Below are 23,498 nucleotides of genomic sequence, written 5' to 3'. Positions count from 1 at the left end.
GTAAGTATGTGTTTTCCTCTCCTGAATCAGTTTACCCACTACTAACGCCCACGGACTCCTTACGTGCGCGTCTCCGTGCTGAAATCTGGTCGAATGGGCCCGCTAGTTGGACAGGAGACCGAAGCTGCCTCCTGGTTGGTTCCTGGGTCACCTAGGGCCTGTCTATTTAGCCTGCTAAAGTCCCCTCCTCACGCCTGCGCCCCACTCACTGCCCCAGAACAGGTTCTAAACCCCGCCCTGCCCTTCTGGCTCCGCCCCCTTCTGCGGAGTCCCGCGTTCTCATTGGTGAGCTACAGACAGGGATGTTGGCTGGGCTGGCCAGGTGCAGACACTTCCAGTGATAAGATAGATAATCCACCCGGAGACCTCAGGGATGGGGCCCAAACTCAGTGCTGCCCTCTGGCTCCTAGACCGAAAGTCAGCCCTCTCCTCCATCTGTCCCGCCCAGGCCTCGACTCTCGACTCACGGCCGGCGGAGCCACGCCCCCCGGCGCTGAGCGCAGGGGCAAGCGCCCGCCTGGTCTTCCTACCTATATCGCCCCCGCTAGGGGAAAGGCGCAGGCGCTTCACGCAGCCTCTCTGCAGCTTTCAAGCCCCCGTTGGTACTTTCCTCTCTACCATCCTCTCCTCCCCGCTCGGCTGCGAGTGGTCCGGCTGGGTGGGTGGGCAGAGGTGGAACGTCCTGAGCCCTGCTCCGGAAGGGGCTTAAGGCGGCAGCCCTGTTACCTCCCAGATGGCACTTAGGGCTGAGCCCCCCGACGGGGGCTGGGGGTGGATGGTGGTGCTCTCAGCGTTCTTCCAGTCGGCGCTGGTGTTCGGAGTGCTTCGCTCCTTCGGCGTCTTCTTTGTGGAGTTTGTGGCTGCGTTTGAGGAGCCGGCAGCGCGAGTCTCCTGGATCGCCTCCATAGGAATCGCGGTGCAGCAGTTCGGGAGTGAGTGCTGCGCCCGGGTCCAGAGTCCTGTGACCCTCGACCCTCGGAAGGGAGAGGAGGTGCGGGGACGGTAAAGGAGATGGCGGGGGTGGGGTCAGTGCTGGAGAAGGACGCCTGAGATCTTCTCTCAGAACCCTTCCTCTTCTCCAGGCCCAGTGGGCAGTGCGCTGAGCACCAAGTTCGGGCCCAGGCCTGTGGTGATGGCTGGGGGCATCTTGGCTGCGTTGGGGATGCTGCTCGCCGCCTTTGCTACCTCCTTGACCCACCTGTACCTGAGTATTGGGCTGCTCTCAGGTGAGACCCTGGGCAAGGGCGGGCAAGTCAAAAGCCTGAGTCTTTTTGGCCCTCTGGACTTTTACCTTCTTCCTGCTCCTTCCAAAAGGCTTAGGGAGACGCTGAGAGAAAGTTTTGGCTGGCACCTGTGCCCAGAAGGCAATTTTTTTTTAATTACATAGGTTCATTTATTTATTTATGGCTGCGTTGGGTCTTCGTTGCTGCGCGTGGGCTTTCTCTAGTTGCATCGAGTGGGGGCTACTCTTCGTTGCGGTGCAACGGGCTTCTCTTGGCGGTGACTTCTCTTGTTGCAGAGCACGCTCTAGGCGCGCGGGCTTCAGTATTTGTGGCATGTGGGATCTGTAGTTGTGACTCGCGGGCTCTAGAGCGCAGGCTCAGTAGTTGGGGCGCACGGGCTCAGTTGTTCCGTGGCCCTTGCTCCTTCCCAGACCAGGGCTCCAACCCGTGTCCCCTGCACTGGCAGGCGGCTTCTTAACCACTGCACCACCAGCGAAGTCCCCCAGAAGGGAATTCTTAAGAGAGGTGACTAAAGTGGTAAACAGGTTAGGGGAAATCAGGAAATTCAAAGATGCGAGCCCAGGGCTAGTGGGACTGGAGTGTAAAAGGAAGAATTACTGTAAAATTGTGTCAGATGTGAAAGCTGTGAAATAGATATCATTATCCTATTTACAGATGAGGAAAGGCTTTAAGCTTATGCAACTTGGCAAGTGAAGTTCACACAGCCAGAAATGGTAGAGCCCAGGTCTAACTCCAGAGTTCTATGGTAGCTACTTTGCAAACATTCCAGAGTCCCATAAAGTATATTACCCCCATTTTGCAGATGAGATGGAGGCTAGGAGATTAAGTAAACAGACAAGGTCACACAGCTACAAAGTATCAAGCTAGGATTGTAATTTACGCCTGTGCTACATTCTGCTGCTGGGCAGTGTTGGGATGATTGTGTGCCCTGAGCTCCTTATGGGTCCCTCAACCCCAATTTCTTCCTTTTTGACAGGATCTGGCTGGGCCTTGACCTTCACTCCCACCCTGGCCTGCCTGTCCCGTTACTTCTCTCGTCGGCGATCCCTGGCCACCGGGCTGGCGCTGACGGGCGTGGGCCTCTCCTCCTTTGCTTTTGCTCCACTCTTCCAATGGCTGCTCAGCCAGTACGCCTGGCGGGGGGCCCTGCTGCTGGTGTCTGCCCTCTCCCTCCACTTGGTGGCCTGTGGTGCTCTTCTCCGCCCACTCTCCCTGGCTGAGGACCCTGTCGTGGGTGGTCCTGGGGCCCAACTTGCCAACCTTCTCCATCATGGCCCCTTCCTCCGTTACACCGTTGCCCTCACCCTGATCAACACTGGCTACTTCATTCCCTACGTGCACCTGGTGGCCCATCTTCGGGACCTAGATTGGGACCCACTGCCTGCTGCCTTCCTACTCTCAGTGGCGGCTATTTCTGACCCTGTGGGGCGTGTGGCTTCTGGGTGGCTAGGGGATGCAGTCCCAGGGCCTGTGGCAAGACTCCTGATGCTCTGGACCACCCTGACTGGGGTGATACTGGCCCTGTACCCTGTGGCTCAGGCTTCCACAGCCCTGGTGGCTCTGACTGTGGCCTATGGCTTCACATCAGGGGCCCTGACCCCAGTGGCCTTCTCCGTGCTGCCTGAACTGGTGGGAACTGGAAAGATATACTGTGGCCTGGGACTGGTGCAGATGGTAGAAAGCATCGGGGGGCTGCTGGGGGCTCCTCTATCAGGTAAGGGGACTGGGATTTCCAGGTGGGTGCGGTCTGCCACGTCATACCATTCAGGGAGGGAATTGACATTATAGTGTATGTGAATACTGCCCTCTGGTATGGTACATACACAGCCTGCATGGTCAATCACAGCAGCCCTGAAATGGGTCCAAAGTGCAAAGAAATTGGGGCTGTGGAAAGATTAAGAGGACCTATGTGGCACCCTTGGCAGGGTACCTACAGTTGGGGTTTTCAGAGGACCTGGTCAGACCCGGCCAGACATAACATGCCAGCGTCTGCCTTTTCCCTTGGCCCACTGGGCCCCAGGCCAGGGGTCTGAGCCATCTGGTCAAAGTTCTCCAGGCTCCTGATGCCAGAACCTTCAGACCCTTAACATTTTCCTCTTAACTATTAACTGAAGGCATGGAAGGGAAGCCCACAGCTACTGGAAAGAAAGGCACAAGTGTGCCTGACTCCATCTGGATCCCCAAATCCTCACTGGCTGGTTCAGAGATCCTTTCTGAAAGCAGGAAGGTGGTTGAAATGGCCTTTTGAGGCCCCTAGGGAAGCCTGAGTTCTCAAGCTCATCCAGTCCTACCTTGAGAGTTCTAACTCTTCCAAGATGATGGGTTAAGGGTTATTTTCTCCCCTCCACCCCAAAATGTGTCTGAGTACCAGGAAACAGATCACCCATGTGTATTCTTTTTCCCTCTTGAATCTAGGCTACCTCCGGGATGTGACAGGCACCTACACAGCTTCTTTTGTGGTGGCTGGGGCCTGCCTTCTTGCAGGGAGTGGAGTTCTCATCACCCTGCCCCACTTCTTCTGCTTCTCAGCTCCTACCTCCAAGCCCCAGGACCCTGTAACAGAGGCACTGGATACCAAAGTCCCCCTGCCCAGGGAGGGGCTGGGAGAGGATTGAACTGCAAGAAGGGGCAGTCAGACCCAGAAACCAGGGGTTGTTGGCTCCAGGTCTTCTCCTGCCCCATCTTGGCACCCACAGAACCACAGTGCCTTAAGCATCGTTATCTGCCTCCCCACCACTGCCCAGAGCAGGCCTGGGGCTCCTGCGATGTGTGTGCCAACCCTTTGTATTTTGTCTTATCTCTTCTTTGCTCGCACAGCCTTTTCTGAAGGATCCAGGAGTTCAGCCTGCTCCACTGAGCTGTGAATCGACTGTGGAAACTCAAAGGCCAAGAGACTTATCATGTTTTACATGTGATCTCTAGTGTTGCCTCCTGCATTTCTTCCCTGAAGACAGATCTTTGGGAAAGAGGGATGCCCCTTTGAGATAAAACTGAATAAGAAAACCGGACAATAATCAGAACCTCAAAAAGAATTGGGGCCCATATGCCTGGGTTGGCTGAATGGGGTCACGCTGGGGACTGGAGGGGAGGTATTCAGGAGCTCTGGTGACCCAGAGCGTTTAACCCTGGACCCTGCTCTCTGGACCACAGTTCCTCCTACTTGCCCACTGACCTCCCTCTTTCCCACTATCCCCTGTAACTCAGGAAAGAAATTAAGAAAATGGTGAGGGACATGTGGGGGGTGCTAGCTGGGGAGGGGGAGATAAAGCTAAGAGAGCTGAAGTCTCGGTCTGGGATTCTTATGTTTTCATCAGGCCAGTAGAAGGAGACTGAAATGCAGGAAAGAGTTACCTGGGAAATGAGGATGGGGCAGCTAGCACCCATGAGCACCCCCCCTCCTCCAGCAAACTGAAGCTGATAGGCAGACAGTTTCTCAAAGATTTCCTGTTATAATGGCAAGAACTTGGGCAAAGAGAAATGGACTGACTGGACAAACACCCTTCCTGCCTCGCATGGCTTAGGGGGATCCTGTTCCTATCAACCAGCCTTTTTGGATATTTTAAGTAGAATGTTTGCAGCATCCTAGATTGCCTAACAATTGGAGCTTGCAGGAAAAGCAGATAGAAAGTCTTTATTGGGGGCGAGGCTCAAACAAGAAAATGGTCAACAAGTGGTGTCCAGAGTGGAGTGAGGGCCTACTGGGGGGAGCAGGGCAACCTGAGGGTCGGGAAGCAGCTCCCCCCTCTCAGGGGGTGGGGTGCCTGGACGTGAGGCTGGACGGCAGGAGGGCAGCGCACTGGGCAGCCCCATGTAGATGAAGCTGCCAGAGAGGATGAAAGAGCTGCACACGAGGAAGGAGGCGGTGAAGTCTCCTGTCTCATCCCTTAGGAAGCCTGAGAGGAGGGGGAAAGGAACTCAGAGGCCTCCGTGCCCAGGTGCAGAGGAGGGGTGCGAGCGGATCTGCTGGCTCAGGCCCTTACCTGACAGGGGAGGGCCCAGAAGCCCCCCGAGGCTCATCAGCATCATCACCAGCCCGGTGGCCTGTACCACACCTCCGACGCCCACCAGCCCCGGGAGCACGCCGAAAACCAACGGGGCGTAACTTCCGGCGCTCAGCCCGTAGGCCCCAGCCGCGGCCAGCAGGGGGCCCCCCCAGCTCTCCTCGTTCCCCGCCACTGGCACCAGACCCACCGCCAGCAGCCCTAGCCCTGTCAGGGCCCCAAACATCGCCAGCAACCGCGGGAGGGGCACCCAGCCCTGGTCCGCCAGCCACCCGCAGAGCAGCCGGGCGCCCGCGTCCCCCACGGCAGCCACCGCCACCACCAGCACCGCCCCATACCCCCCCAGGCCCCGATCTAAAGCGTGAGGGGCCAGGTGCACGTAGGGGACGAAGTACCCACCCCCCACTAAGGCCGTGCCTAGAGCAAAAACTAAGAAGGCCCGGCGTGTGAAGAGACCTAGGCCGAGGGCAGCTAGCGGGCTTCGGGGTGGGCCCAGGGGGTCTCCAGGGAGCGCCAGGGGTCGCAGCAGGGCGCCACAGGGGGTGAGGTGGAGGGTAATGGCACCAAGGAGGAGCAGGGCGCCCCGCCAGCCGAAATTATCGAGGAGGAGCTGCAAGGCGGGCGCCAGAAGCAGCGAGGAGGCCCCGTTGCCCGTGAGTGCCAGCCCCACGGCCAAGACTCGACGGCGGGAGAAGTAACGGGAGAGGGTCCCGAGGGCAGGGGCGAATACCAGGGCCCAGCCGGAGCCTGCGAATGGATAGGACCGGGTGAGGACAGAAGCCGGGGATGCCTGCCCCCACCATCCCAGCTCGGCTGCTCGCAGGAGGCCCTCGCGCCCTCGGCCTCCAGCTCCCGACGCGCTCCTCTCTCCACCATCACCCCTGAAGAACACGGGAATCCCTTTCTCCTCACCAGCAAGGACGCCCAGGCCAAGGTAGAGGTGCAGCAGACTGCGGGCGAAAGCCGAGAAGACGAAGCCGAGCGAGGTGAGGACGCCCCCAACCATCACCACGGGGCGCGCCCCCCAGCGGGTGCTCAGGGCGCTGCCCACTGGGCCTGGAAGGAGGCGGAGTCAACGGAAGGCACGCTCCTGGACCCCCAAACTCGCGCCAACACTTCTCATTGGCTGTTTGCCTGGCCTAAACTTCTCCCCCTGCCTAATAGCCCCTCCGCCTTGACCTCAAGACCCACTATATTCTAGAACTTAGGTACACTGGTCGACCTTTCTTAGGTTGTCTGGTAATCAAGCAGGTGTGTCCCCCACCACTGCACTCATGGCCCCTCCATCCCGGTTCCGGCCTCCCACCTCGGGGGCCCCCCTCACTGGCTGCCTGCCCCCCACCACTGCACTCATGGCCCCTCCATCCCGGTTCCCGCCTCCCACCTCGGGGGCCCCCCCTCACTGGCTGCCTGCTGCACGGCCAGGGCCAGGGCGCTGACCCACGCAGTGTCCTGAGCGCTTCGGTCAAAATGCTCCGCGAGGTCAGGGAGGGCGAGGCCCAGGGAGCGTAACAGTCCGTAGGAGAGCCCATTCACCGCGAAGGCTGCGGCCGCCACCACCCAGCCCCAGCCCCCGTCCGGGGGTCCGGCTGGCTTGGGGGTCATCACCGCCTGGAGGAGGGGGAACACCTGTGAGAGAAGTCTCCAGGTCTGTGCCTCCTTTGGGGACCTGGGCATCCCTGAGATCCAGCTTCTGGCTCTTTGCCCAGGGTGGGCACGTCACCCTGAGCACGACAGGACGGAGGCGGAGGAGCCTAGGGACAGAACTCCCGGGTTCGCGCGATCCCGGGACGGGATGACAGCCGGATCCCCCAGGCCTGAGACTCCCCCTCCCACACACCCGTCTCCCTTACCCGACCTCTCCGGGCGGTGCGGGGAGAGAAAGGGCTCGGCCCGCTTTTCTCCCTGCTTCCGGGGCGGGCGGGGCCCCAGAGGGAGCAAATGTAGAGATGGAGCCCAACTTGGATGGGCTCTCAAGGTAAACAGAGAGCTCCACAGGGGGGCTGAACCACCTGGGACGCGGGGGGTACGGAGGGCGGGGGCGAGCTGAGACAGCCAATCCGCCGAGCCGCGGGTGAGGCCAGACGCCGAGTCCCACGGGGATTGAATTATCCACTTACACCCCCAACCCCGGGGAAGGGAGGGGCGAGGAATGAATGCCGCCACGCCCACGCCCACGCACCTGCCGCCGGCTGTGCACCCGGGAGACGCGTGGATTGCAATCTCCAGCCTGCGCAACGTCGGTAGGCAACGCACGGAAATAGGGGTGGTCCTCCCAAAGCCTGAGTGGATGAGTAGTTTCGTTCTCAGGGAACGTTGCTGGAGAACCTGGTAAAACCTCGGATGTTAAATCACCTCCACGGAGTTATGTTGCGTGCTTAACAATAATATGCCCTCAAGGACGGAGAAGGAAGAGGACTTCCTTATGATGGGCCAGGGACATGTACACATGTCATCTTTCATCTTCACAATCACCCTGTGAAAAAGGTGTTCTCCCCATTTTACAGATGAAGTAACTGAAACTTAGGAAGGTTAGGTGACTTGCCCAAATCATTCAGCTTAAAAAAAAAAAATGGTGGTAATATTTGAATTTGGGTCTGTCCAACTGTGGAACCATACAAGAACAGACCTAGGACTGAAATAGAATCTTCCACCATGGAGGGAAATGGCCTGGAGACAGTTTGATGCCAAACTGACCTGGAAATGGTAGAGCCTTTGCAGAGCCAGAGAGTTTATGATTCTGAGATAGGGGTTACTGGGAATACAAAGGATTCTTGAGGTCAGAATCGCTGAAGATTTAGATTAGAATTTTAAAAACAAAGTTAAGAAATCCGATAATTGAACCCAGGTATTGATTTCTTGAAAAAACTTTCCTTTTTACATTAGGATTAAGTTTACCATTAATTTACTTCAGCTGTTTGATCAAGGGATGTGTTCTTTGGTTTAATTTTCCAACAGTATCAGAGAAATTGGCAGTTTACAGTTTGGCGTACGCAACATCCGAAAGCCACATGGTGGCAGTGTTTCCTAATGGTTGAGAATGTTTCTACAAATAAAGAAAAGAAAAACAGCTTCTTAATCAGTGAAACTGTAAACCTAACAACATGATCTTCGAGGGCTCTCCACTGCCTATAGGAGGAAAAAAACGACAACAAAATTCTCTACTTTGGGCATAAGGCCTTTCACAATCAAAGGTAGACTACCTTTCCATCCCATCTCCCTCCCCTCTCTCCTACACCCTTCCATCAGCCGCCTCTATGGACATTCCTAGCTTTTTCTCACTCCTAAATGAATATGTCATGAATATGTCATGCCCTTTGCTTGAAATGGCCTGGATGGGGTACAGGAGCCCTGACACACACACCCTAGGAAGGTGGTCTCACTGGTTTCCCTAGCTGGGTGTGCTGTTGTGAAAGGCACCTGGGAGACAGAGGCAGCATATCCTCAGCCAAGGGGAAGGCAGGGAGCCCACTTCCTGACATAGCTGGTGAGGACTCTGCTCCAAGCTGAATGAGCCCAAGTGAAACAAATCACTCCCTCTCCATGGTGAAGTAGAAATGCAGGTCAGTCAAAGAGGAGACTGGGTCCTCGGGGTCTGGGAGTGACACTGAGCACCTTTACAGGATACTTATGAACCAAGAGGGCATCCCAGAGCCTGGGGCTAGGGTGATTGGTTGCGAAAGGGTACATTCATCTTCTACCTCATGTTCCCTGTATTCTTAGCCAAACTTACTATCACTATACACATCTTTTGCTCATGGAGCTGTGAATGAAAAATATTGCCTGCCATAGAGTAAACAAAGGATATTGCAGCCATCAAGCCATCACATTACATCACACTACAGCCACCCCAACAGCCCTGAGGGAACTCATGATGGAAACAGGATGCCCCCTATCAAACCATCAGACACTGCAGCCCTCCACCCCCAACAGTGCACCCTGAGGAGACTCAGCATAAGAAAGCCCAGGATACTGGCCCCAGATGGCTGAGGTGCGTATCAAAGGAATGATTTCCGTGAGCCCAGACTCTTGCATCTTCCGATACATGGAAAAGTGCTAAATTCCTTAAGATATCTGGTTTTCTTTAATTAACAGTAATCTTTTTTTTTTTTTTTTTTTTTGCAGCACACGGGCCTCTCACTGTTGTGGCCTCTCCCATTGCAGAGCACAGGCTCCGGACGCGCAGGCCCAGCGGCCATGGCTCACGGTCCCAGCCGCTCCGCGGCATGTGGGATCCTCCCGGACCGGGGCACGAACCCGTGTCCCCTGCGTCGGCAGGCGGACCCTCAACCACTGCGCCACCAGGGAAGCCCAACAGTAATCTTTTGATGTTCCGACCACCTGTTCTTTGTTTCAAAAACTCCTGGATATCCTGGCTCCGCCCCTTGCTTCTTCGGAGCAATCTCTGAGTTATCTGCCATACTGTGTCCTGGGCTTAAGTCCTCAGTTTCGTCTGCTGAATAAAACATAACTCTCAACTTTTAGGTTGTGCATTTTTCTCAGTCAACAAGCAAATATAGCGGTGAGGTTGGGAGAATGAATTCCCAAGCTAGACTTCCTGGGTTTGAAGCCCATCTTTGCCACTTATTAGCTGTGTTACTGTAAGCAAGTTATTCAACCTCTCTGTGCCTCGATTTCTTCATCTCTAAAATGGGGATAATAATAGTACCTACCTGATAGGATTGCTATGGGAATAAAATGAGACACTGTGTATACATGTATGAATAAGGGACTTAGAACAGTGCCTGGAACATGATATATGTCAGCCCCTCTTGCACCCCTGCCCCTTCCCCACTGGCCACAACTACTGATGCCTCAAGGTTAAAGAACCACATTGGTCTGGTGAGTTCTCAGTAGAACTACACAGCTTTATAAGACGTGAATGGCTACAAAGAGAGGTTAAATGGATTTTTTCTCTTAGTGGTGAGTGGTTTTCTTAGCATTTTCCAAAGTTTAGGAGAAAATGCTGGTCTCCCTATCTTAACTCTAAAAACAAATGAGAAGAAAAGGAGTCAAAATAAGTTTTGTTCATTTGCTTCCTCATACAAAATATTTATAGACACCTACCATGCCAGATGCTCTGCTTAGGGCTAGGGATACAACTATGAATGCTACAGTCTCTCCCCTCCAAGCCCCCACAATCAAATTAGAGAAAAAGTGAAATAAAGACATCTCAACACAACGAAAGGGACACAGACACCATAGAGTGGTGCATGGGAGGAATTGACTCATTCTGCTTGGGCCTGCTGGGAAGGCTTCACAGAAGAGGGGCTCTTTGAGCTGGGTCTTGAAGGATGAGTAGGAGTTTGCCAGATGGCTGTGTGGGCAGGGGCATTCCAGGCAAAGGGAACTGCCTGTGGAAAATCACAAAGGCATGAACCAGCTTGGCACATTGTTTATTGTTTGGGGAGCTGTAAATAGCCACTGTGTGGAGAAAAGGGAGTGTGTAGGAGAATAATGTAGGACGAAGCTGCTGGGGCAGAGGGTCCCATCATGAAAGGCCAGGCCAAGGAATTCAGATGTTTTCCCGGGGACTGATTCTTCTCAAAATTTCCCCTGATGCAGCAGTCACTAATATTCACTAATACTGGAAGCTGATCACAGAGGGGAGAGAACTCATACCAGAATCAGAAGGGTTGGGAGAGTCTCAGGTGTAGGGGACCCTTTTTTTGTGTAGGGGACATTTCTTTGAACTATCTTGTTTTACATTGAAAATTTTGCATCCTGCTTCATAATCATTGATGCATATCTTCATAGGAAAGTTATGCTTTAAATGACTAGATAAATTATTTAAGTTTTTCTTCCCAAGTCCTCCTCTGGGCAGAAGCCACCTCTGGGAAGTCATCCCAACCACTGATCTGCGTTAGGTGCCTCCCCCTCTGCCTACTCAGCCCATCTGACCACTTTTCAGCCTGCAGTGACGTCATCCTTTTTGCCCTCCACCCCTCACCCCTACATTGCCCCTACACCCTGAGGCCCAGGAGGTGGGACCTTGCATCATTGATCTCTGGATCTTTGACACCCAAAGGTGCCAAAGGTGAATACAACTCACTGCATGAGAGAAACACTGAACACGGGACTCACTGAATGTGTGGACCTGGGGCCTCGTGCTCCATCAGAGGTGGCGAGATCACAAATGGTTGCTGATGGACCAAACTAGCAATGTCTGCCCACGTAGAGAAAGCTCCAGAAGCAGATGCTGATCCAGATCGGGTCTAGGGAGATCAGACAAGAGGGGCAAGGTCTGTCCATAATCTGCTTTGGGGACCACAAGATCAGGGAGTGTGTCTGTGTCTGTGAACTCTAAAACTGCTCTGGGGCTTTCTCCTGGGAGCTCCTGTGAGAGGTTCTTAGGTCCTCTGGGGCCTGCAACCTCTGGGTATCCCTGAGCAGAGCCCAGCCATTGCCTGAGGACACCCCCTGGCAGCTCCCTCTGCAGAAGATGGATGGGAGGGAAGGGGCGGACAAGGATGGAGGGCATCACCCATAGGAAACATGGCTCTATTTGAGGTACACAAAAATATGAGGCTTTCCCGTGCTTGGCCCAGCTGATCTTGGGCTTCTAAGTGCCTAATACAGCTGCCTCTCACCCCTCACCTCCCAGAATCTTCTCCTATCCCAGCTCACCCGAGACCAAGCCATGGGAAGTCAGCATAGACCTCAAAGTGGAAGAAGACCATGACCCAGGAAGGGGCCAAGGACACAAAGGTCAGGGATTGTGGTTCAGGCCAGGGGAGCACATCTGCTGAGACACTCTGTAATGGGGGTGGGTCACGAAACAGGAAGATGAAGGCGCCCACTCAGGACAGTGGGGCTTATGATGTGCAGGGAACAAATTTGCTTGGATGACCACACCTGAATGGGGAACTGAACCAGGTCCCCTGAACCTTGTGCTGGGGCTGGGAATGGGTAAGTGGTTGCTGAGTCTGAGGCCAGGGGAGGCTGGTGGTGGGCTTGACGTTGGCACAGATGAGACAGAGCTGAGGCTGGAGCTAGGTTGGGGCCAAGACCTAGGATGGGACTGGAGTCCCAACCCCACATTACTCCTCTCTTAGCCCCTCTACCAAGTTTGTCTCTGGTGCTTCTTCAATCCAGTCCCCAATCCCTTCCCTCTGTCACCCTCCCGCCCCCCACCTCCCCAGCCCCACTACCTGCTGAAGATCTGGAGTCTCTGGCTTTTGGATCTCTGTGGACAGCCCAGCCTCCAGGACAGTATATCAGGATGGTGGAGGAGCACCTAGCTAAAGTCTTTGAGCCTGGTCTGTGTGTTTAAATATCCAAATATGTCTTATTCCAGCATTTTCTGCTTCTGGGACTTTGCCCAACATGTGTGTCAAAGTCCTTAGTTGTGGGCTTCCCTGGTGGCGCAGAGGTTGAGAGTCCGCCTGCCGATGCAGGGGGCGCGGGTTCGTGCCCCGGTCTGGGAGGATCCCACGTGCCGCGGAGCGGCTGGGCCCGTGAGCTATGGCCGCTGGGCCTGCGCGTCCGGAGCCTGTGCTCCGCAACGGGAAAGGCCACAACAGTGAGAGGCCCACATACCACACACACAAAAAAAAAAAAAAAAAAAAAAAGTCCTTAGTTGTAAGCCACAGGCACCAACTCTGACTTACCTAAGGAGAGAAACGATTGATTACAGGATAGTGGGTAACACTCAGAATTACCAAGAAGACTACAGAACTAGGTTTGGCAGGAACACAGACCGGCCACAAGTCTAAACGAGGGGTCAAGGCCACTGCTGTCGCCATCGGACACTAGATGTCGCTGCCGGTCTTCTGCGGCCACTGGACCTAGAAACTGCTGCTGCTGCTCAGAAACATTCTGTTTTGGGTTTTTTTTTTTTTGAGAATATCTTTTATTTGGTGGATAAACTGAGGACTTAAGTCCAGGAGACAGCCCCTCAGATAGCTCTGAGGGACTGTTCCAAAGAGGTAAGGGAGGAACCAGGATACACAGGAGTTTTTGCAACAAAAACCAGGTGGTCAGAACATCAAAAATTACTGCTAACTAAAGAAAAAACAGACATCTCAAGTTACTGAATTTAGCACTTTTCTGTGTATGGGAAGATGCAAGAGTCTGGGCTCACTGAAATCATTCCTTTGATCTGCACCTTAACTTTCTAGGACTGGTATCCTGTTTTCTTCCATCCTGTATCCCCTGAGGGTGCACAGTCCAGGCAGCTGTAGTGCTGATGGCTTGATGGCCTTACTGATATGGCAGGTGACATTCTTTGTCAACAGTTGAAAATATCTTCTCTGCCTCATTCACCTCTAGCTCCAAACTCAAGTCCAGGGTCGTGCTTCTGACCACCTGAGCCTTGGTCATGTGCTCTCATCATAGCTGGAAGGGACACCAGGAGAGTGAGTACCTGGTGTTTTCAGTGTTGACAGGTACATGGCTTCTGCTTCCCACCCAAAATAATAAGGTGGGACATGTCAATCATACCTCAGTAAAGTGGAATCATCATCATCATCACAGGAATTTCTCGAACAAAGGAAGGGTTTCAGATGCAAGACAGCCCAAAATGTCCACTAAAAACTGGTCATCAGGATGGGAATGGGATTCAAATTGAGGCAGCAGGGTGTGTGCATCCTGCAAAAACAACTTGGACACGGTGAATTGTTAAAAACATGGTTCTTGATTCCCAAATCCAACATTATCTAGGTATCTATTAAAAGGTGGTAATACTTCAAAGCATTGTTGGTGAGACTTCAAAGAAATAAAGCTTGGAAAGGACCAGCACAACGGCAGGCAGGCACATGATAGGTACTCTACAAATGCAGGCTCCCGTCCATTTCATTTCCTCCCATTTTCTGGCCACAGACAGCCACCCCTTCATCTCTACTCTCATCCAATCTCTATTCTAGTTCCCTGTGCTCCCATGTCTTGATCTGAGAGGGGGAGTCACACCAGAAGGGGCCAATGATGACATCTGTCTTTTCCCCTCTGTGGTACTATATATATATATATATATATATATATATATACCTGTACATCTGTACACATATATGTGTGTGTTTTTCAGGTTTACAGGTATACTATATATATATATATAAATGTCTCCGGTGTACAGCATTATGATTCAACATCTGTACACACTACAAAGTGATCCCCACCACAAGTCTAATTACCATCTAATTACCAACTGTATCACCATACAGTTGACCTCCTGCACTCACCCCCTAACCCCCTTTTCCTCTGATAACTGCTAATCTTGTTCTCTGTATCTATGAATTTGTTTCTGTTTTTTCATATAATTTATTCATTTGCTTTGCTTTATTTTTATTTTTACTTATGGCTGTGTTGGGTCTTCCTTGCTGCACGTGGGCATTCTCTACTTGTGGAGAGCAGGGGCTACTCTTCATTATGGTGCACAGGCTTCTCATTGCAGTGGCTTCTGTTGTTGCGGAGCATGGGCTCTAGGCATGCGGGCTTCAGTAGTTGTGGCTTGCAGGCTCTGGAGTGCAGCCTCAGTAGTTGTGGCACATGGGCTTAGTTGCTCTGCAGCATGTGGGATCTTCCCCGACCAGGGATGGAACCCATGTCCCCTGCATTGGCAGGCAGATTCTTAAGCACTGCCACCAGGGAAGTCATGCTTTGCTTTTTTAGATTACACATATGATATCATATGGTATTTGTCTTTCTCAGTCTGACTTATTTCACTTCCATGTTGTCCCAAATGGCAAGATTTCATTCTTTTTTTATGGCTGAGTGATATTCTATTGTGTATACCACATGTTCTTTATGCATTCATCCATCGATGGACACATAGGTTGTTTCCATATCTTGGCTATTGTAAATAACGCTACAGTGAACATAGGGGTGCATATATCTTTTTGAATTAGTGTTTTCATATTCTTCAGATAAATACCAGAAGTGGAACAGCTGGATCATATGGTAGTTCTATACTTAATTTTTTTTTTATTAATTAAGTTATTTATGGCTGTGTTGGGTCTTCGTTTCTGTGTGAGGGTTTTCTCTAGTTGTGGCAAGTGGGGGCCACTCTTCATCGCAGTGCGCGGGCCTCTCACTGTCGCGGCCTCTCTTGTCGTGGAGCACAGGCTCCAGATGCACAGGCTCAGTAATTGTGGCTCACGGGCCCAGTCGCTTCGCGGCATGTGGGATCTTCCCAGACCAGGGCTCGAACCCGTGTCCCCTGCATTGGCAGGCAGACTCTCAACCACTGCACCACCAGGGAAGCCCCTATACTTAATTTTTTGAGGAATCTCCATACTATTTTCTATAGTGGTTGCACCAATGTACAGTCCCACCAATAATGTATGAAGGTTCCCTTTTCTCCATTTCCTCGCCAACACTTATTATTTCTTGTCTTTTTGATAACAGCCATTCTAACAGTGTGAGATGATGTCTCATTGTGGTTTTGATTTGCACTTCCCTAATAATTAGTGATGTTGAACATATTTTCATGTGACTGTTGGCCATCTGCATGTCTATTCAGATCCTCTGCCCATTTTTTTTTTTTTTTTTTTTTTTTTGCGGTACACGGGCCTCTCACTGTTGTGCCCTCTCCCGTTGCGGAGCACAGGCTCCGGATGCGCAGGCTCCGGACGCGCAGGCTCATCGGCCATGGCTCACGGGCCCAGCCGCTCCGCGGCATGTGGGATCTTCCCGGACCGGGGCACGAACCCGCGTCCCCTGCATCGGCAGGCGGACTCTCAACCACTGCGCCACCAGGGAAGCCCCCTCTGCCCATTTTTTAATTGGGTTGTTTTTTTTGTTGTTGAGTGTATGAATTATTTATATATTGGGGGTATTAACCCTTTATTGGATATATGATTTGCAAATACTTTTTCCCATTCAGTAGGTTGCCTTTTCATTTTGATGATGGTTTCCTTCGCTGTGCAGGAACTTTTTAGTTTGATGTAGTCCCATTTATTTTTGCTTTTGTTTCCCTTGCCTTTGGAGTCAGATCCCCAAAAACATTGCTAAGACCAATGTCAATAGGTTACTGCCTATGTGTTCTTCTAGGAATTTTACGGTTTCATGTTTTACATTCAAGTCTTTAATCCATTTTGGGTTAATTTTTGTGCATGGTGTAAGATAGTGGTCTAGTTTCATTCTTTTGCATGTGGCTATCCAGTTTTCCTAATGCCATTTATTGTCCTGTCCTTTCTCCGTTGTATGATCTTTGTTCCTTCGAGGGTTTGTGAACTAAAGAGGCTGTGACTGGCTCCTCTTACCACAGACCTCTTCTTGTTTGTGCACAGGGTGGGTCTTTTGCCTTTCAGTTCCCTTGCTTTTGAACAGAGTTCTGCTTGTCTGCTTGAATCTCCTTTGCCCCTGCCTGCACTTCAATGTCATTTCCTCTGCAAAGCCTTCTCCCCTACTTTCAAAGCATTTTAAATCATGCTTAAAGGCTACATGCTAGGTAACCTTTCTTCCTAAGGGTTCCTTTCCTCTATCTCATTCAGACAAATAGCTTTACTCAGCTTTACCCACCTTTGTCTCAAACTCTGATCATATCTCTTTCTTTTTTTTTTTTTTTTTTCCGGTACGCGGGGCTCTCACTGTTGTGGCCTCTCCCGTTGTGGAGCACAGGCTCCGGACGCGCAGGCTCAGCGGCCATGGCTCACGGGCCCAGCCGCTCTGCGGCATGTGGGATCTTCCCGGACCGGGGCACGAACCCGTGTCCCCTGCATCGGCAGGTGGACTCTCAACCACTGCGCCACCAGGGAAGCCCCCATATCTCTTTCTTGATTCACAACCAGGAGTCTCTCACAGTGGGACTGATCCTGGTTTAAAGCAAGTCTGTGAGTCCGATGCCTACTGTGTAGTTTGAAGAGTGTGGTGGCAGGGTCTGGCCTGGAGGGAAGTCACATCTGAGTAGACCTAAAGAAAGGTGAGGGCAGCTGGTTGACCAGCTGCCTTGGAGGAGCGTCTTTTTTAAAAATTTATTTTATTTATTAGTTTATTTTTGGTTGCATTGGGTCTTTGTTGCTGCGCGCGGGCTTTCTCTAGTTGCGGCGAGCGGGGACTACTCTTTGTTGCGGTGCGTGGGCTTCTCATTGCGGGGGCTTCTCTTGTTGCGGAGCATGGGCTCTAGGCACGTGGGCTTCAGTAGGTGTGGCTCGCGGGCTCTAGAGCGCAGGCTCAGTAGTTGTGGCGCACGGGCTTAGTTGCTCCGTGGCATGTGGGATCTTCACGGACCAGGGCTCGAACCCGTGTCTCCTGCACTGGCAGGTGGATTCTTAACCACTGCACCACCAGGGAAGCCCTGCAGGAGAGCTTTTGATCCCTGAGGGTTTGCTTAAGTCTTTAGGAAAGTTCCATGCCAGTTCATCTGGGCTGGTGAACCAAAGGAGAGTGTTGTGTGCAGCCTTAGGCCACAACAATGAGAGGAACCATGTACACCTGGGCTTTCAGGATGGAGGCCTAGCTAAAAGAGCCCCAAGGAGAAGGGAAAAGTTGGACCAGAGAATTGCTGCCCAGTTTTAGTGCTTCTCCTATCTGGGCTAATCCATGGAGTTTCGAACTTGGTTTTATTAAGGAAGTTGTCTTCCTAGTCCCTCCCAAAGCTAATTATCCATGTTGGCACTGACTTGCTGGACCCTTGAGCAGCCTGTGCCTCCGCTGACCATCCCTACCCTACACAGTACATACACCTCCTTGACACTCTACCTGTTACCCCTCCAGTCTCTGATGGTCTCTCTCACTTTCACCTTAGGCTTTGTCTCCAGTTAGGGGTCCAACTTCCCATAATGCCATTTGATATTGGGGATGCTGATGAGAAGTGGCAGTGCCAAGAAAGCTCAGTGGATAGCAGTTCCTGGTAGTACTGTAACGGACAAGAGCTAATTCAGATTCCATGTTGGATCTGTTTCTTTGACTTTAACCTTTGCTTTTCGTTGCTTTTGTTATTATAATCATACATAACCACCTGCCTCAGGGAACCCTGCCCACCTGTGAATGGCTGCAAGAAAAAAGAAACTAACACATACCCTCACCGAGGCTGGTCATTCTAGGAGATGTTTTGCAAGACCGATGGCCCTTTTACTTTACTTCTTCACCGCCTCTCCCTCTCTGATTCTATAAAAGAAACTGGCATCCAGACCCCGGTAAGACGGTTTTTCAGAGACACTAGTCTGCCGTCTTCTCGGTCTGCAGGCTTTCCGAATAAAGTCGTCTTCCTTGCCTCAACACCTCCTCTCTGATTCATTGGCCTGTCATGTGGCAAGCAGAGTGAGCTTGGGCTTGGTAACAATACCAGCCCCAGAGGGAGGGGAAGATCATTGCTGGCTGCGAGTCATAAGCCCTTCTGGAGAGCATATGCAGTGTGCTCAGTGGCAGCACAAACCATCTCTGTTAGTTATGTTTCTGGCCACAAGTAACAAGAGTTCAACTCAACTTGCCTTGAATAATAACAAAGTATATTATCTCATGTATCAATAAAACTAGAGGTAGGAATACCCAAAGCTAGCTAATCATCATTGAGGAATCAGATTCTTCCTATGTTTTCAGTCTGTCACCCTCAGGGTTTTAGTTTTTTCCTCTTAAGGCTGCAACATGGCTTCACCAGTTTTAGATATGGCATTCAGCCATAAGCATGTTGCAGAGAAAAATGAGCACAACTCTTCCAGTGTGTCCCCCTTAGTAGTAAAGAAATCTTTCCCTACAGCCCCCAGCAGATAGCTCCTCATCTGTGCCCAGATTTGTATCCCATGCCCATGATTAAACCAGCCATTGGCAAGGGGGATAGGACCACCACAACTGACTTATTCTCATCCTGGAGCTGGATTCACCTGAAGCACATGACTGTACGCTGTAGGGTGGATTCCTAAACACCATTTAGGGTCAGTTAGGAAGGAGAAAAAAGAATCATTGTTGCATAGGAAACCAAGAGTGTTGGCTAAACCATCTATGAACTCCCTGTTGGTGCCTGAAGGAACCTGGGGAGGTTGGAAAGCCAAAGATCACTCTGGAGGGGCTATTCCTCTGGAGGAGTAATTCCTATTACTATTCCTGGGACTCTAATGGGGATTTTTTGTTTGTTATTATTAATGTGATTTGTTCCCTCTGATGATTACCACAAACTCCTCCCTCCACCACACATATACACAAGGAGCAGGAAGAAACACCTATACTCCGTGTAAAGGATCTGACATAATGTCTGTCATGAAGTGGGCATCGATATAGCAGCAACGGATAAAAGCATGTCTCGCCTCCCCCAGTCTCAGTGATGGAACCCACATCCTAACTGGTCTTCCAGCCACCAGCAATTCATTCTCTTCACTGCAGCAGTGATTTTTTTCAAAATTCAAATCTGATCTACCCACAAAGGCTCCTACTGCCCTCAGGACAAACTCAAGACTCCTTAGCCAAGAGCACAAGGGCCATTATCATTTGAATCCAGCCTGAAAATCATATCTTCAGAGCTCTCTCTCTCTCTCTCTCTCTCTCTCTCTCTTTCTCTCTTTGTATCCTCAGCTTCAGCCTGCTAGAGGGGTGAATGAGTGAAGCATGAATAGGCACAGCACGGTTACAAATTGGATGTAGCATCACAGCAATAAATTCTAAGAAGACATTGGATGTGCTTCAGCAGCCATTTTCTTTTCTTTTTAAACTCTAAGTAAAATAGAAATATAAGGAAACTTCTTAAATTTAATAAAGGCCACTTCTCCAAAAAAAGCAGTTATTCTAAAGATAAAATCGTTAAATCTATTTCATTAAAAAGCATTATCACCATTATTACCCAACGGTGTACAAAGGTTTTAGCAGGCACAAAAAAGAAAGTAAATACTGACAAGACTGAGTACCTAGAAGACACAACAGGCTCTAGCATAAAACATTTTCAGAATTAATAAGAAAATTTGGCAAGGTGGCTGGACACAAAATGTATAAATGTAAAACAGTAGCTTTAAGTTCTTTTTTTTAGCAATAGGACAGCTAAACTCCTACTACAGAATACCAAAAAGTGCTAGATAAAAAAATCTTTTAATTCCTTTTAAATTAGTGTTTCAGCTAGAAAGAAAATAAGAGATATTCTTACAGCTGAGCATAATAAATCCAGAGATGTAAGCAAGGGTTAAGCAGATAACAACCCTAAAGCTGAATGTAATGTGGAGTTTCAAACTGAACACCCGCGTGAGTGGCAAGTGTCGAAGACTTGGGCCCACATGAACTGGGGAGTCAGATCATAATAGCAGCCTCAGGAAGGACCACAAAAAAGATGTGAGTGAAAAATATCACCTGCCATATCAGTAAACAAAGGATGTTGCAGCCCTCAAGCCATCATTTTACAGTTGCCCCCTGCAGTGAGCCTTGAGGGCACTCAGGATGGTAGCAGGATGCCCGCCATCAAGCCATCGGCCACTGCAGCTCCCCTCCAACAGTGCACCCTGAGGAGTCTCAGGATGGGAAAACACAGGATACTGGCCCCAGACAGTTGAGGTACATATCAAAGGAATGATTTCAATGAGCCCAGACTTTTCCATCTTCTCATACATAGAAGAGCACTAAATTCATTAACTTGAGATGTCTGGTTTTCTTTCATTAACAGTAATCTTTTGATATTCTGACTACCTGGGTTTTGTTATGAAACTTCTGTATATCCTGGCTCCTCCCTTACCTCTTCAGAGTAGCCCCTCAGAGCTATCTGAGAGGCTGTCTCCCAGGCATGAAGTCCTCAGAAAGCCTGCCAAATAAAACATAATTATCAACTTTTAGGTTGTGCTGATTTTTCTTTTTTTTGGACACACCACCCCACTGGTGAGATCTTAGTTCCCCAACCAGGGATTGAACCAGCACCCTCAGCAGTGAAAGTGCAGAGTACTAACCACTGGACCACCAGGGAATTCCCCAGGTTGTGCTTTTTTTTTTTTTTTTTTTTTCCAGTTGACAAAGACAAGAAGAAAGCTGGTCTTCCAGAGAATGAAAGAAGATTCTCATAAAAGTTCATAACCACAAGCCTGTCCTCAAGCAGGATCAGGGCACAAATACACACGGCATTTGAGTTTCAAGAAACATCCAGCTGAGTGATTTATTTAAAGTAGTCTCAGCTTGGAAGGACTTTAGGCACCTGGCAGAAGCAAACACAAATCCTCTCTGGAGGAATATACCACCAGACCAGACCCAAAAGAATCTTGAGAGACAAAGTCTCAAAAACTAAGAGCTTACAGTGTAAAAAACAAAACAAAACAAAACACAAAAGAAAAAATAGGGCATCAGGAATGAGAGTCAGTGGAAATAGCTAATAGCAGAATAGAACTTTATGTTTAGATGTTGGAATATTGAAAAAATACAAAATGAATATATCTAATATGTTTAAATACATAGAAGAGAGTTTGAAAATATGAATATGAAAAAAATTATGAAAAAAAATGATCAAATGACTAGAGAGACTTCCAGTGGCGAGTGCTCACAGCTGCTACTGCCATTTCAGGCACAGCAGTGAGGCTGAGACACCAGCTGGTCCACGGTGGTGTCGATGCTGGGGCTGGTGGGGATGCACATGGCTACTGAGTCTCAGCACGTGGGTGCAGAGATGGCCAAGGTAGGCGACTTCCACTTGGAGGAGCCGAGTAACTGAGCTGAGTCACCTCAGATACCAAACAGAAGATCAGAAGTTTGATTCATTGCCTACTTTACTGGACTTCTACAAAATGTACTATTTAGACACTACAACATCGATAAAACCAGTTCCCAAGGCCAGGCAGGGAAGTGGAGTGATTCTCAGGCAGGAAGAGCCAGAGGATGTATTACCCAACCTCTCTTTGACTTTAAGAAAAGAGACATCCTGAAAATCCAAGAAAAGCCTGAAGAGCAGGGGTGGAATGAGGACAGCAAAGGCAAGAGGGAGTTAATTCCAGTCCCTTATGTTGAGAAGTATAGACCTGCCTCCATCTCAGGATTGGCTGTGATTGGTGGTCAGTGAACTGGTAAAGGTCTCAGGATTCATGTTGAGTGGTCAGGGGAGTATAATGCAAAGGACTTCACTTCCCATTCAGTCCTGTCCATCTGCTGCTTCAGTAGAACCTGATGAGGACTTCAGCAGAGTAGAGCTCAACAGTTTTGCTGACAGAAGGGAAAAATATTTTTCAGTTATTTGCAACTGCTGTCCATATAATTTCTTACAGAGGTCTAAGGCAGTTTAGTTTATATAAGCATTCTGTTCCTTATGATCTTCTGGGATAGAATTACTCCATTCCTAGTCACAGTTCACCACAGTCAAGATATGAAACTGGAGAGTTTATGTGTTAACTTCTGATTGGCTAATTTTAGGCAGTAGTGGCTATGCCTCTGTGTACAGCAGGGAGAGGTGTCTGCCCCTTATTCTCAGGTAGTGCAAATCAATCTATGGAAAAGTGGTGGAATTAGGAGTGTCGGGCACTGCTTATCCTGATTTACTTAATGGTTTTCTTTTCTCATTCTGAAACTATTCTAATAAAGGGCAATAGACTGTTCCCATCCACCTCCATGAAGTAATCATGCACCATGTGAATAATACACAATGGGATTGCTTTTTCACTTTCAAAACATGACCAGTTATGACTCATTCTGACATTTCAAATCCTAACAATTCTGGGAGTACAACTAGAGGCAGTTATCTTCCTTTCTATCCAATGAGTCATACATTTTCTTCAGATTCTGTTCAGATTCTTGTCCTTTTCCCCCATACCTACAAGTAGGTTAACTCTAAGAGAAGTATATGTTTTCATTCCGGATGAGAAGCAGGATGTGGAGAGCACCTTACTCAGTGCACAACATTTAGCCAGTATTGGATCCACTAATCACCCAGCTCCCTGCCTTCCCCCAAGGAACCATTGTAGGTTCACGCTGCTCCGGCAGTTAAGTAACTCCTTACTCCTGACCTTCCCTTCATAGTCATGTGACTGCTGCCACTGTTCCAAACATCATGTCCTCAACAAGGAACCATCCACAGCAGGAAGGCAAAAAGCAGGGTTCCTTCCTAGACAGCTTTCTTTCTTTCTTTTTTTTTCACCAGGGAAGAAAATCTTCCACAGAAGCCCCAGAAGGTTTCCAGATCCTCAAGTGTCATTGGCCAAAACTGAGTCACATGTCTATCCCTAAACCAATCACAGACAAAAGAGTGGGCATGCCCTAATAAGCTTAAACCAGTCATAACTCAGCCCTTAGTAGTGAAGAAGGGAGGGGCTACCCCGGACTGGTTTCTGCCCCCACCTGTATACCTGAACAAAGGAAGAAGCAAGAAATGATCACGGGAAGTGTTGGTTAAAGAACAGAGAATTATAGTCTGCAGTGAGAAAGAGGACTTAAG

At 50.2% G+C, this 23,498-nt stretch overlaps 2 protein-coding genes across 2 annotated transcripts; one reads left to right on the top strand and one right to left on the bottom strand.

Annotated features, from left to right (window-relative positions):
* Positions 1-733: 733 nt before the first annotated feature.
* Positions 734-3,859, top strand: SLC16A13 (solute carrier family 16 member 13; the record flags this gene model as incomplete). Its single annotated transcript, XM_079725258.1, has 4 exons — positions 734-932; positions 1,083-1,226; positions 2,221-2,958; positions 3,660-3,859. The coding sequence occupies 4 exons, from the start codon at positions 734-736 to the stop codon at positions 3,857-3,859; spliced, it is 1,281 nt and encodes a 426-aa protein (XP_079581384.1).
* Positions 3,860-4,864: 1,005 nt separating this feature from the next.
* SLC16A11 (solute carrier family 16 member 11) lies at positions 4,865-6,856 on the bottom strand. The gene is made up of 4 exons (XM_079725169.1): positions 6,649-6,856; positions 6,158-6,301; positions 5,225-5,992; positions 4,865-5,137 (listed from the first exon to the last, which is right to left on the bottom strand). Exons 1-4 carry the CDS (start codon positions 6,848-6,850, stop codon positions 4,908-4,910), a joined length of 1,344 nt encoding a protein of 447 aa, XP_079581295.1. The 5' UTR covers positions 6,851-6,856; the 3' UTR covers positions 4,865-4,907.
* Between the last annotated feature and the right edge of the window lie 16,642 nt (positions 6,857-23,498).

Source organism: Hyperoodon ampullatus (assembly GCF_949752795.1).
Source record: "Hyperoodon ampullatus genome assembly, chromosome: 19".
In the NCBI taxonomy this organism is placed as follows: domain Eukaryota; kingdom Metazoa; phylum Chordata; class Mammalia; order Artiodactyla; family Ziphiidae; genus Hyperoodon; species Hyperoodon ampullatus.
This window is presented reverse-complemented; position numbering and strand designations above follow the sequence as displayed.